Source organism: Amphibalanus amphitrite, unplaced genomic scaffold (assembly GCF_019059575.1).
Source record: "Amphibalanus amphitrite isolate SeventyFive unplaced genomic scaffold, NRLGWU_Aamphi_draft 000388F_arrow, whole genome shotgun sequence".
NCBI classification, from domain to species: Eukaryota; Metazoa; Arthropoda; class Thecostraca; order Balanomorpha; family Balanidae; genus Amphibalanus; species Amphibalanus amphitrite.
Genome location: NW_024881882.1, coordinates 167,542 through 183,158, shown reverse-complemented (window position 1 = coordinate 183,158; position 15,617 = coordinate 167,542). Strand labels below are relative to the sequence as shown.

At 51.5% G+C, this 15,617-nt stretch overlaps 2 protein-coding genes across 7 annotated transcripts in view; one reads left to right on the top strand and one right to left on the bottom strand.

The window, feature by feature from the left end:
- The window catches only part of LOC122390252 (glutamate synthase [NADH]-like), a 111,026-nt gene that overhangs the window by 71,619 nt on the left and 23,790 nt on the right, over positions 1–15,617 (top strand). For all 6 annotated transcript variants that reach the window (XM_043382984.1, XM_043382987.1, XM_043382985.1 and 3 more), the window contains 18 exons: positions 348–483; positions 2,843–2,980; positions 3,341–3,526; positions 4,010–4,181; positions 4,834–4,994; positions 5,391–5,507; positions 5,817–6,017; positions 6,368–6,548; positions 9,279–9,487; positions 9,760–9,942; positions 10,218–10,366; positions 10,781–10,919; positions 12,160–12,345; positions 12,918–13,054; positions 13,488–13,647; positions 14,372–14,559; positions 14,988–15,110; positions 15,394–15,536. In XM_043382984.1, coding sequence (XP_043238919.1) covers positions 348–483; positions 2,843–2,980; positions 3,341–3,526; positions 4,010–4,181; positions 4,834–4,994; positions 5,391–5,507; positions 5,817–6,017; positions 6,368–6,548; positions 9,279–9,487; positions 9,760–9,942; positions 10,218–10,366; positions 10,781–10,919; positions 12,160–12,345; positions 12,918–13,054; positions 13,488–13,647; positions 14,372–14,559; positions 14,988–15,110; positions 15,394–15,536 — 2,909 coding nt within the window. The remainder of the gene's footprint in view (positions 1–347; positions 484–2,842; positions 2,981–3,340; positions 3,527–4,009; positions 4,182–4,833; positions 4,995–5,390; positions 5,508–5,816; positions 6,018–6,367; positions 6,549–9,278; positions 9,488–9,759; positions 9,943–10,217; positions 10,367–10,780; positions 10,920–12,159; positions 12,346–12,917; positions 13,055–13,487; positions 13,648–14,371; positions 14,560–14,987; positions 15,111–15,393; positions 15,537–15,617) is intronic.
- Positions 6,720–8,521, bottom strand: LOC122390254 (lysosomal acid glucosylceramidase-like). The gene has a single exon (XM_043382993.1). It carries the CDS (start codon positions 8,418–8,420, stop codon positions 6,876–6,878), a length of 1,545 nt encoding a protein of 514 aa, XP_043238928.1. The 5' UTR covers positions 8,421–8,521; the 3' UTR covers positions 6,720–6,875.

Sequence of the window (15,617 nt, the reverse complement as noted above, 5' to 3'; positions counted from 1 at the left end):
CGTCCTATAAAGCGAAGCTATTTATGTACTTTACGAACTTAGGCATAATCTCTTTAAGGCATGAAATTTATTTACGAAATTGTTTCACGGGATAAGATGTCAATGACTGAAGTTTTAGAGATGTATGGTTATATCAATGGTAGGAGCTCGGGCATCTTCTTCAATCACTATAATATTTTGCCGTAACAGATAGTTGACGTGTCATGATGCTAAATACGTGTACAACACTAATTTATTCGAGACACCCGTTCGTTAGCTGCACAAACCCTGTTAGCGACCACCGAATGCCGCCCCACTCTGCCTGACCGCCGCTCCCGTTTCGTTTGTGCGTGTATGTGCTCGTGCAGGGAGGTGCACCAGATGTGTGTGCTGCTCGGGTTCGGTGCCGACGCCATCTGTCCCTACATGGTGTTCGAGATCATGGCCGCCCTCCGTGAGGAGAAGGTCCTGGATGAGACCTTCACCGACAAGGTCATCTTCACGGTAAGTGACGAACACACCTGTCTTGGAGGTGGGTAAGGGGAGGGGCGGGGCTGACCAAGACTATCGAAATCTAGGTAAAGTGTGGGTATATGGTGCTCGAGAGGACCTTTACGTTCGCACAGCAGACCGGGTATTTTTAGCGGATTGGTAGTTTGTGTCGACGCCAGGTCTAATGCCCGGATATATGAAGGCATGGCTCCTGGTTCTCGTGACAAGTCAGGACTATAAATGAGGCCTCTTGCACCAAACTACCTACCTAGGTAATTTCAGCTTTTACCTAGATTCTCTTGCACCAAACTACCTACCAAAAAACGCTACCGTGAAAATTTACCTAGAAATTCTACCGAGTGGCAAAGAACTTACCAATTGTTAAAATCCGACCGGCTGTTTTCCTCTTGCACCGAAAGCCGGAAAGAAGTACTCGCGGAGGAATTTTTGACGATTTGACGGTAAACGCGGGCTTCCAAAATAACTAGCAAAACCTTAGGTAAAATGATTCAATTAGTAACAATAGGCACAATACATATTAATCCACGGGTACTTTTATGTAAATTAGGCATTACAAAATGTTTAGACAATGAGAAATCAATATTTTTATGAGTGAATAATAATATAATTGACTAAATGCTCCATGGGTTCACAGAGGTGCTTCTCCGTACCAAGGCGATAAACCTCCGTAGCAGAACAGCCAGGTTGAAGACTCACTCGTTGCCATGGAAACTAAGCTTATTTGTTCAAGTAATTTAATATCAAAATAACTTCTATCGGTATTTACGTAAATAAAAAATGATTTCATAATACCAAAATGTATATTAATAAAAACAATATCCATTTAATTGTTTTCTTAAGTTACTATTTGTTTGCGCCCACAAATAATTCGTCGCCAAACAGCCAATCAAAACAAATCCTAAAAACCCGAGCTGTCAAATTTACCTAGGTAGGTAGGTAGGATGGTGCAAGAGAAGCTACCGCCGTAGGTAGTTTTACTAGGTAGGTATTTTGCCGATTCTACCTAGCTAGGTATTTTGGTGCAAGAGGCCTCAGGACATTGTGAACAGCCTGACAGGGAAATTGTGATATGTGGGCAGAGGCCTCTTGCACCAAAATACCTAGCTAGGTAGAATCGGCAAAATACCTACCTAGTAAAACTACCTACGGCGGTAACTTCTCTTGCACCATCCTACCTACCTACCTAGGTAAAGTTGACAGCTCGCGTTTTTAGGATTTGTTTTGATTGGCTGTTCGGCGACGAATTATTTGTGGGCGCAAACAAATAGTAACTAAAGAAAACAATTAAATGGATATTGTTTTTATTAATATACATTTTGGTATTATGAAATCATTTTTCATTTACGTAAATACCGATAGAAGTTATTTTGATATTAAATTACTTGAGCAAATAAGCTTCGTTTCCATGACAACGAGTGAGTCTTCAACCTGGCTGTTCTGCTACGGAGGTTTATCGCCTTGGTACGGAGAAGCACCTCTGTGAACCCATGGAGCATTTGGTCAATTATATTATTATTCACTCATAAAACATTGATTTATCATTGTCTAAACATTTTGTAATGCCTAATTTACATAAAAGTACCCGTGGATTATCGTGTATTGTGCCTATTGTTTCTAATTGAATCATTTTACCTAAGGTTTTGCTAGTTATTTTGGAAGCCCGCGTTTACCGTCAAACCGTCAAAAATTTATCCGCGAGTACTTCTTTCCGGCTTTCGGTGCAAGAGGAAAACAGCCGGTCGGAGTTTAACAACTGGTAAGTTCCGATGCCGCTCGGTAGAATTTCTAGGTAGATTTTCACGGTAGCGTTTTTTGGTGGATAGTTTGGTGCAAGAGAATTTAGGTAAAATCGGAATTTACCTAGGTAAGTAATTTGGTGCAAGAGGCCTCAGCTCTTCATGGCTACCGGCCCATTTGTCCGACCGGCATATTACTGAGTTTCTGGGGACTTGTCTCTGCCCAACGCGCCAGAAATAGTTAATGTAAGCTGCACTGTCGCCTTAAAGCGCTAGGCCCAGGTCATTCTGTTCTTTTGATGTGCCCTGGTAATCTGCAGATTAACACTTACTTTGAACGCAACTCAAACTCGTTTTGTGAGTAGTTGATGTAATAAAGCCTTGGAGCGAACCTTACGTAAAATGACGATCGTTATTCTTGTAACAGTTTAAATTAATTTATCGAACTTTGTTACGAGTGGACGATATTACGTTAATATCGTACTTTCATCGTGGAAGTCAGCGGCAGCCAGCGTTGCGGAGGTGATCAGCAAAGGTCACCATTTATTAATAACCCCGGACGCACTCGACAGTCCACAGACATGTGTGTGATACCGTGACGGCTTATCTTCCAGAACTACGTGGCGGCCATGTCCCGTGGCATAGCCAAGGTGATGGCCAAGATGGGCATCTCCACGCTGCAGTCCTACAAGGGCGCGCAGATCTTCGAGGCCGTCGGACTCAACCACGAGGTCATCGACAAGTGCTTCAAGGTAGGTGCTAGAAGAAGTCGGTCTCGGTACTGCTGTTGGTGCCCTGTTCTCATTCTTTGTCTGCTGATTCGTAAAAGTCCTAACACGACGTGTCTGATATTTTGTTTATTTGTTAATTTTCAAGCAGGCTAGGCTACTTCAGAGATATCCTCCATGATTGTAGCCCCGCTTATTCGAAAATCCTTCCACCATTTCATGTCATGTGTTCTTTGCCCAGTAGCGAAAAGAGTGAATCACACAGCATCCAAAACTGCAACCGAGTCTCACCAACGGTGTGTATCGTCGCGACTGGAGGATATGACTGGAGGATACTGTTCCCCGATACATTCATTCGTACCACTGTGTTTCTCCCTTCCCCAGGGCACGGCGTCGCGACTGGACGGCGTCACGTTCAAGATGCTGGCTGACGAGGCTCTATGCCGCCACCGTCTGTCCTACAATCTCCGAGAGTGTGACACCTACGTGCTGCCCAACCCGGGCTACTACCACTGGCGCAAGGGCGGCGAGAAACACATCAACGACCCGGATAACATCGCCAGTCTGCAGGTCGGTGGGGGGGGGGAGGGGATGGTGGACGTTGTGGAGGGGAGGGGTGTTAGGTGGAAGCAGAGTATATAGAACGTCGGTGGAAGGGTGGGTGGAGGGGAAGGGGATGACGGGAAGTGGATGGTGGGAGGTGGTAGGTGGACCGTGGACCGTGGACCATGGACCGTGGACCGTGGACCGTGGGTGGTTTGATGTGGAGGGTGTGAGCTGGACGTTGGACGGTGGGCAAGGCGATAGACAGCTGGGGAACAGGTGTTAGAGACGATGCCAGGGGAAGTAGCCGCGACTGAGGACGGTAGCTTCGGATCTTCAACAGTTCGTCATTTGGTGCTGTCTGCTCAAATAGTTCTAGGGATGTCTCGTTGCACCGTTCTCATCGTTCCAGTGATAGATTTGAAAGTTATCGCTTGGTGAGCGGTTGTAGTCAGGATTACCGTTCTAGTGGCGTATCTAACAGCCTGCGCTCCTCTCATCGTCCGACAGGCGGCAGCGCGCACCAACAGCAAGAACGCCTACGAGCGGTTCGTGGCGTCGAGCATGACCACGATCCGCGAGTGCACCCTGCGCGGACAGCTGACCATGGTCGAGTCGCAGACACCGGTGGACATCAGCGAGGTCGAGCCGGCCAGCGAGATCGTCAAACGCTTCTGCACTGGTCAGTGGTCGGTCACTAATGGCTGGGAGAGGGAAGAGGGGCTTTGGATGGAGTTACTTAAAGGACATTGGAAAAGTGGACACGAGAGAGATGGTTTGGTAAATGTTGATGTAGTTTACCTACTGATTAGTGAAGAAAGTGGAAAATGAGGAAGAAAGGTGAAGGACTGTTTATGCTACGATATTATGACCTCAGGCTCCAGTTGACTGTTGGTTGGAACTGTCATTACGCATTCTGTTACATGGATTGTTACATCACTGCAATGCACCACCGAGTGCACAGTTGTGACTAGTGATGTCAATTACAGAAAATCAGGATACCGATACCAAACCAAATACCAACCAAAAACCATGGGAATATACCGGAACCAAACCAACTTTGGAATACCAGGAATATACAAACTTTTTACCAAATTCGCAGCCTCTTATACATTATTGAGGATTCATAATACCAACAAAATACCAAAAACATAAGGTTGGAAATACCAAATACCAAGTTGGTATCGGTTTGGTATCGGTATACCAAAAAGTCGGTATCCGAAACCGAATGACATCTCTAGTTGTGACGCATTGTGTTTTTCGCTTTCCGCACTTGGCGCCACCCCACATTCCGTTTACACCGTCCGCTGTTGACTCCTCCCACCCTTCTCCAGGCGCCATGAGTTTCGGCAGCATCTCGTACGAGACGCACACGACTCTGGCCATCGCCATGAACCGGGTCGGCGGCAAGTCCAACACCGGTGAAGGCGGCGAGAACTCTGAACGGTTTGTGATCGAGGACCCCAAGAACATCAAACGATCGGCCATCAAACAGGTTTGTGCTGCCGGCTGGGAGGAAAACAGAGAGAGGTAGGAGGTATAGTCCCCGAATGGGACACGTTACTTGGGTTGGGCTGGCTAATTGTTAGATAATTTTGGTCCTCGATGTTCAAGGAAAGCGCTGCGATTAAATTGGGCTGGGGCCGCCAACCTAGCGTAGTGAGTACGAAACAATGCCGCTAGCTCTCCTTCTTCATGCTTGTCGATAACTTGCGAATTGAATTCTCTTTTTCCTTACATATGTTTCGTCAGTCGTCGAACTGTGTGGCACTTCCTGAAAGCGGATTTTTGTTGCCAATTACGGAGCCTCTGTGTTCCGGATCTATATGCGCACCGTCAGGTTTATGTTTATTTCCACCACCACTCACCACTATCCCCGTGTTTTTGCCAGGTGGCCTCTGGCCGGTTCGGAGTGACCGCCACCTATCTGGCCAATGCCGACGAGATCCAGATCAAGATGGCGCAGGGAGCCAAGCCCGGAGAGGGTGGCGAGCTGCCCGGACACAAGGTGAGACTTGGTGGGGATTGGAGATGAACCAGAGACTACATACGTGCAGGGCGCTGATTGAGTCGGGTTGCATGGTCGTTTGCGTCAATCAGGCAGCATTTCTGCTATTTTTCCACATGAGTTGGTTACCTTTGTTTTTGACTTGGGGGCAACAAAGCATAGACGACTTTGTGTCACCATCCAGTGTAATGGGTGAGCTTCGTGTATTTATCTTGCCATATTTGTCACGTTGGCTTGAATACTTGTGTGGTGCAGCTGCCTAACCCACATATCCATAGCTGCGTCCATAACTTCTTCCCCCGTCGATAGGTGTCTGAGGACATTGCGAAGACGCGTCACTCGGTGCCCGGCGTGGGTCTCATCTCCCCGCCGCCGCACCACGACATTTACTCCATCGAGGACCTGGCAGAGCTCATCTACGACCTGAAGTCGGCCAATCCAGCGGCCCGCATCAGCGTGAAGCTCGTCTCCGAAGTGGGAGTCGGCGTGGTGGCCAGCGGCGTGGCCAAGGTGAGTACGGTTGCTAGTGGCTTGTACAGTGGTTTAGCGTATTGGGACCTTGAAAGGGTGATCTGGCAATGGTGATTATAGGAAGCAAGAGAGATCAAACAGATGCAGTTAATTGTCATCAGAGGAAACTAGAGTTTGGCCACCCAAGTTAAGGAAGTGCTGATTAAGGTGGTTCACCATTATTGGTGTATTTTGCAACATTCAAAAGTGCCTTTTAAGACAAACAGTGGTACATTTCGACGAACACTGACCGCTGCCTGCGTAGGTTAATTATTCCCTTACTATCCCTGTCCCCCGTCCCGCTGACTAACGCCCCGTCGTGACCCCTCCCTTTCTGCCTCTGTCTACAGGGCAAGGCCGAGCACATCACCATATCGGGCCACGACGGCGGCACCGGCGCCAGCAGCTGGACGGGCATCAAGTTCGCCGGACTGCCCTGGGAACTGGGCCTGTCGGAGACGCACCAGACTCTGACGCTCAACAACCTGCGCTCGCGCGTGGTGCTCCAGGTCGACGGGCAGATCCGCACAGGTGAGAGTAGTGGGGGACTTTAGAGAGATGGGAGGGTGCGATTTGTAAAGGCGATAATCATGTCAGGTAATGGCGAAACCTCAGGTAGTTGCTGTATACTGTATAGTCTTTTAGTTGCTTGGGTTGTGTCGGATTTTATCGTTTCGGTGTAATGCGTAGTACTTTTAAAAGTTTTGGTTTTATCACGGACAGGAAATTTATTAGCACACGTTACAGCTAATTGCGCTTAACTTACATTTGTTAACAGCGGGACAGGCCTCATTGCCGTCGACCAATTTCTGATAGCACTATTCCGTCGTTAGTTGGTACCTGTTATCCTGGCCTTAGCTACATCCATTTAGCAGTGGTGAGGCTGCGAGCGGGCAGCGTCAGGTCTAGATGGCCCCGCTCCGGGTCAGTGAGGCTCACCTCCAGCTCAATATCGCCCGTGTTGAGCAGCGTGGCCACGGTTCCGCCGTCGGGAGTCTCGGCCACCACGCTGAGTAGGTCTCCCTGCTCCACGCCGGCGTCCAACACCGTGGAACCCGGCGGCACAAACCTGGCGAAGTGGCCCATCGCATAGAACATGGGCTGCTTGTAGAAACGCTGCAGCTCGTCGTCTACGATGATCGGAGAGTCGACGAAGTTACTCACCCAGTTGGGTCCGCCGTTCATGTCGAGCGCGATGTTCCAGTCGATCCATCCGGTCACCCAGTGGTTCAGGTCGCGGATGATGTCGGCAGCGTAGTTTTCGGCGCGATGCCAGCTGCCCAGCGCTACCTTCTGGATCTCCCACGGGTAGGAGCCCTCGCAAGCCTCAGTGTTGAGCAGAAACTTGTCCGGGTGGTGGTTGTGCGTGGCCGTGAGTGCGTCAGCAGGGAAGAATGGGTCTCCGTACCAATGCACGGCCACGCCGTCCACGTAAGCAGCCGCCTCGGGATCCGCAAGCACGACGTCGGCCCAGGCGGGCAGCAGGAATCGCTGGTCGTCCAGGATCATCACCTTGGTGGCGTTGAATCGTGACGCCCGCAGCGTCGGACCCAGGTTGGTTTTAATCCACTCTGTCTGCGACTCAGCCGTCCAGCCCATGCAGTTGAAGGCGAACTCGGGGATATCGCCGTCAATAGGCTCGTTCTGTGCCGTGACGCCCCACATAGAGATACCCTCCTTGTCATACTCCTCCAGGAATCGGACGAAGTAGTTAGCCCAGGTCTGATAGTACTCCGGCAGCAGGTGGCCCATGCCGTTCAGCGCACCGTTGCTTTTCATCCAGGCGGGTGCCGACCACGGAGAGGCGAACACTCGTACCTCAGTGTCAGACACGGCCAGCGCGCGGCGTAGGTACGGCAGCTTGTACTCTGTGTCCTCGTGAGTCAGCGAAAAGTTGGCCAGCACTGTGTCTCCAGCCACATCGGCGTACGTGTAGGGATGGGTGGAGAAGTCGCAGCCACCCATCGGGACGCGCGCCACCGAGTATCCGATGCCGTCCGGTCCATAGTAGGAGTTGATGAGCTGCTCCTGCGCAGCCTCGGGCAGCTTGACGATGTTGATGCCGGCGGCGTCGGTGAAGGCGCCGCCGAATCCAAACACCTCCTGACGGCGTTCGGCGCCCTCCAGAGCGATCCGCAGCTGCGCCAGTCGGTTGGCGTCGCGCGGCTCGGTGCTCCAGGAGGCAGAACTGAGCTGGAACCGCGCGCCGGCTCGGGTAGACGTGATGACTACGGCTTCACCGGCAGCGGGCGCCGGTACTTCAGGTACCGTGTCGCAGTAGGTCGCGTTACAGGCGCACACGACGCTGTCATGGCCGAACTTGACCGGTTCGCAGGGCACCGACTCCGCAGCGGTCGGTGAAACCAACACTGCTACGGCGAGCAGCAGCACCACCGCTGCCATGGTCGAGCTGAGGTCTGTGCCGGCGAGTGGCGTATCGCCGCTGAATCGGTCCGGTCGGACCACCAAGCTTTACTCCGTCCCCGGTCGCGCCGACACTGACACTGACCGAGGGCCCAGTCGGTAACGACCCTATCTCGGCCCATCTGCCCGGCGTCAGGCCTGGCGGCAGTGGCGTGGCTTTGGAAGGCGGCCAGTCGGAGAGTGGCTCTCAGGGGTTTATTTGCCGTCCCGACGGCTCGGAGCCGCTATCGGATGAGAGTTTGACAGCTGCGGAAACATTCGTGGCCGAACGGCGGCCGGGTCGGGGAACGGCCGCGGTTTGTTACCACAATGGACGTCAACCGGCGTTCATTAGTCTTCTCGGGACATGTTTGTTAAAAGTGGAGTATCGATGAAAATTGAAAATAATGGGGTGTGGATGATTCACAAAGGATTGCCAGTCGTCGTTTCGTGTATGATGTCTCAGGCGTGGCAATATTACGCTGCATGTAACAGACTCATGCCTATGGTTTGTAACCTCGTGAGCGTAAGAAATTGTACAGCCAATCAATGGTCCAGTTAAATCAAGTTCCAAATATCTATCAACCTCCAGATTGTAGAAGTTTATTCCTCATCCCCGTGTCGGTGTATACCTTATATGCATCGAACCTTCACCCTCACCATTTCCCCGTTTCTACAAACACTATTTTAGCGAAAACACTGGCCAGACAAAAACCACATTGTACGAGATGTCTAGAAGCCGGAAGCCCTTTACATCACCTACAATGTGCTGATAAATCCTGTCGGTGCTTGACGTGGTGCTCACTGCACACCAGTGCGGTCTCATCCATGACCTAACACTGCTGCCGTTCTTACCAGGATTTGACGTGCTGGTGGGCGCCATCCTGGGTGCCGACGAGTTTGGCTTCAGCACGGCGCCGCTGATCGCGCTGGGCTGCATCATGATGCGCAAGTGTCACCTGAACACGTGTCCGGTGGGCATCGCCACCCAGGACCCCGAGCTGCGGAAGAAGTTCGAGGGACAGCCGGAGCACGTCATCAACTACCTCTTCCTGCTGGCCGAGGAGGTCAGTAGGATGGCTGCTGGCGGCTCCAGTTATTCGGGGAGGAAGGAGGGAGAGAGCTATGTAATGCTGATGCTAGAGGCGATGAGTGTATTCAGCCTTGTTCTGGCCTTGTGCTAAGGTTAACCGTAACCGTGTGTCTCAAAACATCTTTCAGGTTGTGAATGCCTCGAACTGTGAAATGAACGGTAACACGCCATGTTTAACGGTACTGTTGATCTTTTAACTTTGATTGCCGTCTATTCCACAATGTAATTACTCCCCTTGTTCTCCAGGTCCGTGGCTATATGGCCAAGCTTGGCGTTCGCAAGTTCAACGACCTGATCGGTCAAACCCAGTACCTGAAGCTGCGGGACGACCTGCCGCCAAAGACGAAGCTGCTCAACTTTGCGCGTATCCTTCTGCACGCCCAGGACCTGCGGCCCAACACCAACATCCTCGGCGGCAGCGTCGCTCAGGTATGGTGGTCTCGAAGACTCACTCTTTGGGTTGTTTTCTGAGGACGGCTCACTCCTTAGGATGTTTGCTATCCTTGGGGCGTGGGGGGCTCTCTGGGCACTGTGCTACAAATGTGTACCTGGCTGGGACAGGCAGTCTTACATTTTGACGCGTCATTTTATCGACTCGTCTTTAAATTCTGTAATCGCTTTGTTGGTGTTTTCTACCGTTGGCTGTCGTTATGTCGTCACCCATTCTCTTGTTACTCTGTGCTGACGTCGTCACCACCCGGCAGGACTTCGAGCTGTCGACCCGGATGGAGGAGGGCGTCATCGCTCAGTGCATGGACGTGATCGAGGGCAAGACGGACCGTGTGCACATCCAGGCGGACATCATGAACAACTGCCGGACGTTCGGCGCCACCCTCAGCTACCACATCGCCAAGTGAGTCCAGCGCACCTGCACTGACACTGGAGGCCGTGGAGGGGGGGGGGGGAAGAGATACACGGTTCTAATTAAACGTCACAAGCTGGAACGTGATATAAGATTTAATACGAATCTTACTCATAAACTTGGAAAGCCTGTTTGCTTGTTTAGCGATGCATGGTAATTGGGTTTAGCAGTGGTATGTCCTTGATGTCGTCGCCCAGTTATACTCACAGTGATATCGCAATCCAACACTGCAGTCCCCGTGTGAGTGTCCCAGTCGAGACTCGAGAGTACATTTCGCTGTCTCTGATCTTTTCCCGTACCCGATCCCCCGACTGTCGCTCTTCCACCCGCTGTCCGGTCAGGAAGACACCCTGTTGTTATCTGTAATTTCTCGCACGCTAACCGTCGCACCTCTCCGTCTCTCAGGAAGCACCTGGACGCCGGCCTTCCGGACAACAGTATCCAGCTGGACCTGAAGGGCTCGGCCGGCCAGAGTTTCGCCGCCTTCCTCTCCAAGGGCGTGCACATCACTCTCGAGGGAGACGCCAACGACTATGTCGGCAAGGTGCGTAAAGGGATCGGCACTCTTATGGGGTTACACCTTGTCGGACTTGGACAGACAATTAAAAGTGAGCACTGACACTCAGACTTCACAACGAGAGTAATGGTCGGACAGTCCCAGGCTCTGCGGCTACTTTGCTATTTCGGTAAGGGCGAAAGATCTTCATTTCGACGCTGATTGATAATAAGACTGCTGCTTCTCATTTCCATCAGATTCAGTGTGCGCTTCTTTCCACATTGCTTGATTTTATTAAGTTCGTGTTAGTGCTTGGATAAGGTCACATCCAATCACGGGAGAGGAGCCGTGAAATAGTGGGGACGTGACTTGATTCGGCAATGAAGTCGGACTACAGAAGTCCTAATGCTAACGTTTTCATGGCCTCTAGATATTCCGACATCATTCTCAACATATTTACACCAGTAGGTATAACGCCTTTTGGGGCGACTAACGGAGCGAGCGAGAGGGTGAGCCTTGCACGTGCGAAATTTCGAGAGGGTACCTCCAGCTGACTTGTGCACGGCACCGCACTAACCGGTCTCTAGCGATGTGCCAAATTTGAGCAGAATCGGCCCAGTCGTTCTCGAGATCTGGAAGCGGCACCCTGCACGTGCGCACGTGGAAAATGGGTCCCAACTGACTTTTGCACGGCACCCTACTAACCGGTCCCTAACCATGTGCCAAATTTGAGCGCCATCGGTCCAGCCGTTCTGGAGATCTGGAATCGACCCCTGCACGTGCGCACGTGCAGCAGCACCCCAACTCTGGCACATAGATATGCATTGCCTAGTGGGTGCCTACCTACATGCCAACTTTCAGCGCAATCGGCCAAGTAGTTACCGAGATATTGCAACAATTACAAAAGTGACACCTCTTCGTTTTGCACGTGGCACGTGCATAAGGGGTCACCCACATGCATCGGGAATAGGCCAATACTTGGTAGAAGGAATGAAGCTACCCTACAAAAATTACCGCGTGTAAATCTGTCAAGTGGTTGCTGAGATATAAGCGTCACAGAATCGTGACCACGGCCGGCCGGCCGGCCGGCCGCTCATACTCAGAAATTTCCGTTAATCTAAGGAAAGACTACGCTCGCTTCGCTCGCTCCGTAATAAAAGGACTCAACCTTTTCGGCACATTAGGACTAACCGGTATGAGCGGACGCCTGACCTGACCCTCTGTCCGCCCGCAGGGTATGTCTGGCGGCGTATGAGCGGACGTCTGACCTTGTGACCTTTCCCCACAGGGCTTGTCTGGCGGCGAGCTCACCATCTACCCGCCCAAGGACATGCCGGAGGAGTTCCACTCCGAGGACAACATCATCGTCGGCAACGTGTGCCTGTACGGCGCCACCTCCGGCCGCGCCATGATCCGGGGACAGGCGGCCGAGAGGTTCTGCGTGCGAAACTCGGGCGCCACCGCTGTCATCGAGGTCAGGAGGGAGAGAAGGGTGCCGGGACGGGAAGGTGTGGGGCACAGCTGGCAAGGGGAATGGACAGCGGGAAGGGTAGGTGGGTAGGTACGATAATAGTGGTCATTGGTCATAGTATGGGGCTATTGTAGTGTTCCTGCCTAGGTCAAGGCTGGTCTTGCGGAGTTAGAATTGTTAACGTAATTTGGAGAATATTGCTCGCTCGAGACTTTGTCTGCAAGTTTGCCTGAAATGGTTATAAGAGGATGTCATTTGTTACCACTTTTCATTAGACTGAAGGCTAATTACGGTATTTCTCGGCGTAACTTTGCAACTTCTGGTCAAGAAGTCTTATTTAGCCGGCACTATGTTACCCGACACTCTAATTAGCCCCACATAATTAGGTGTAACATTTTACATTATTTTTGTGTTTGAAGCGTGATGCATCTTATCGTTCTTCCGTGCAAAGTTCAAATTGTCTTGTAACATCAGCATAATACAATTTCCTATCAACAAGATATCACACCAGCCACCCGGGTTCTCCGAGAAGCCCATTCCCTGACCGATCGGTCACTCTGATGTTTCCTATACAGGGCGTGGGTGACCACTGCTGTGAGTACATGACCGGCGGACGGGTACTGATCCTCGGACCCACCGGACGCAACTTTGCCGCCGGCATGTCGGGAGGCATCGCCTACGTGTACAGCGAGGTGGCCGAGGACTTCCAGAAGTGAGTGAGCCAAACATGTGGTACAGGAGATAGTCGTCATTTGTTTGTTGAGAGTGACTTGGGCTGTGCTCTAATTGGAAATTTTGCTGTCAAATTATGAGGCTTTTGAAAGATAAAACGTATAAAAAGTTCAATGCAGTGGAGTTTCACAGTCTGTAATACGCGCTGAATTGTTGGGTAGACCGTTGAGAGCCGTTCCGGTGTAATTCCGCATTAATATGTTAGCAGTGGGTATCAGCATATAACGGCATCCGCCTAATCGTAGTCCATCAATCAAAATGCTCGAACGCTCTTCAGTCATATATGAGGCATGCCTACCGCTTTTATTGCATTTACATAAATTGGTCGCTCTTTGCTAAGAAATCTACGTCCCAGAGCGTTAGAAGCGGCTACCAACCCCCGACTCACCCTGTCTCGCCTGGGACTTCGACAGGAAATGCAACATGGAGATGGTGGACCTGCTCCCCATGGAGAAGGAGGAGGACATCCTGTTCGTCGAGGCGCTGCTCCGGGAGTTCTCCGAGAAGACCGGCTCCCTGGTGGCCCTGCGCATCCTCGACAACTGGCCAGAGAGCGTCAAAAAGTTCACCAAGGTCGGTTACAGACGTAGCGTGCGTTTGTTACCGTGTGCTGCCAACCGTTCAGTGACTTATTTTTATGTGAGCTTGTAACGCGTATGACTGTGCGTCACTGTTTGGCATGTGTCCGTGTGTGACCGCGTATGATGGCTGACCATCTCCTAAACGTGTAAGCAGCACCTGCCCTTCTGACCGTGTGCGACCTGTCTTTGACCTATGTGACCGTATGTGACCGTGTATGACCTGTTTCTGGTGTCATGATCATGCAGCCTGTTTCTGTGTCGTGATCATCCATCCAGATGTTCCCGTACGAGTGTTGTCGGGCGCTGCGCCAGCTGACTCTCCTTTTGACCGTCTATGACCTGTTGTCCCACCGTGTGTGACCGTGTAACATTGTTCCAGGTGTTCCCTTACGAGTACCGGAGAGCGCTGCGCCAGCTGACTATCCTTCTGACCATGTGTGGCCGTGTGTGACCGTGTAACATTGTTCCAGGTGTTCCCGTACAAGTACCGTCGGACACTGCGTCAGCTGACTGTTCTTCTGTGTATGTGACCGGGTAACATTGTTCCAGGTGTTCCCTTACGAGTACCGGAGAGCGCTGCGCCAGCTGACTATCCTTCTGGCCATGTGTGTCCGTGTGTGACCGTGTACCATTGTTACAGGTGTTCCCGTACGAGTACCGTCGGGCGCTGCGTCAGCTGACTGTCCTGTGTCTGTGACCGTGTAACATTGTTCCAGGTGTTCCCGTACGAGTACCGGAGAGCGCTGCGCCAGCTGGCCGAGGCCGAGTTCAAGAAGAAGCAGCTGGAGAAGAAGAAGGAGGCCAAGGAGGAGTCTGACGAGGAGCCGGACGTGCTGGACATCGAGGACTCCATCACCGACCCCGAGAAGGAGAAGAAGGTGCTTGTCAAGCTGGACAAGATGAGGTCAGTCCTTTCGGCGGAGGTAGCTGTAGTCTGATTTCTATGTTATTTCGCTGGTTTCTAGCAAAAGTGGTTCGTATGCTAAAGCAGAATGGATTATGGAGTTGTTGTACCGCTGAATTACGATGCAATACCGAAGCTTCCTTTGAGAGGCATTGATTGCGCTGTATTTGGTGGAGGTCAATCATGCATGAAAATTGAAGAGTCATGCGTAGGCTTATCTTTTGGTTAAAATATTTGCAGACGGATTTGAATTGATCATAAAGGTGCCTTGGTTCGTGCGCTGTGTGCGTGGCCTTTCTTTTGTTTGTGCGGTCAGACTGTGTTCTTCTCTTCTAAACCTCGCCAACAAGCTGCTAACTTATCCAATCCAACCCCGCACGCACGTCGCACACACACAACACTTAACCCTCCTCACTCTCCACCCCCAGGGGCTTCTTGCAGTATGACCGTGAGAAGATCATGTACCGGTCGGCTGCCGAGCGGATGAAGGACTGGAATGAGATCTACAACCACAAGCTGGTGAAGAAGGGACTGCGGCGCCAGGCGGCAAGGTGAGTGGCACACGGATTGTGGCTTTCTCCGTGCTCGTAGGGGTAGAGACAAGAGTGCCATGCTTGCTCCTCGTCTTTACTGACTTGGTCATTTGCCGAAATTAACGGATATCTTGTTTCCGTTTGCGTTTTTCTTCCATGTTTAAATAGGCCAGGCTACTCGCATATGTGTATGGTTGCCATTGGTTGGTCTGTGTGTCGGTTCGTTCGCCGCCTGCTCACCGCTCGTCTTTCTGTCTTTAGTGTCTGACTGTTTTCTAATCGCTGCTTTGCTCTCTGCCAGGTGTATGGAGTGCGGCACTCCGATGTGTCAGAGCACCACCGGCTGTCCGCTGGGCAACATCATCCCCAAGTGGAACGACCTGGTGTACAAGGGTCTGTGGGAGGAGGCGTTGGACCACCTGCTGCAGACCAACAACTTCCCCGGTCAGTGTGGCAGATGGTCTGTGGGGGCACACCACTGGTGGAGACCTGCGCGTTCGGTCATGGATACAGGGATTAGATGGA

Excerpts from the sequence above, each read along its gene's own strand:
- LOC122390254 (XM_043382993.1), bottom strand. The coding sequence starts at position 8,420 with ATGGCAGCGGTGGTGCTGCTGCTCGCCGTAGCAGTGTTGGTTTCACCG.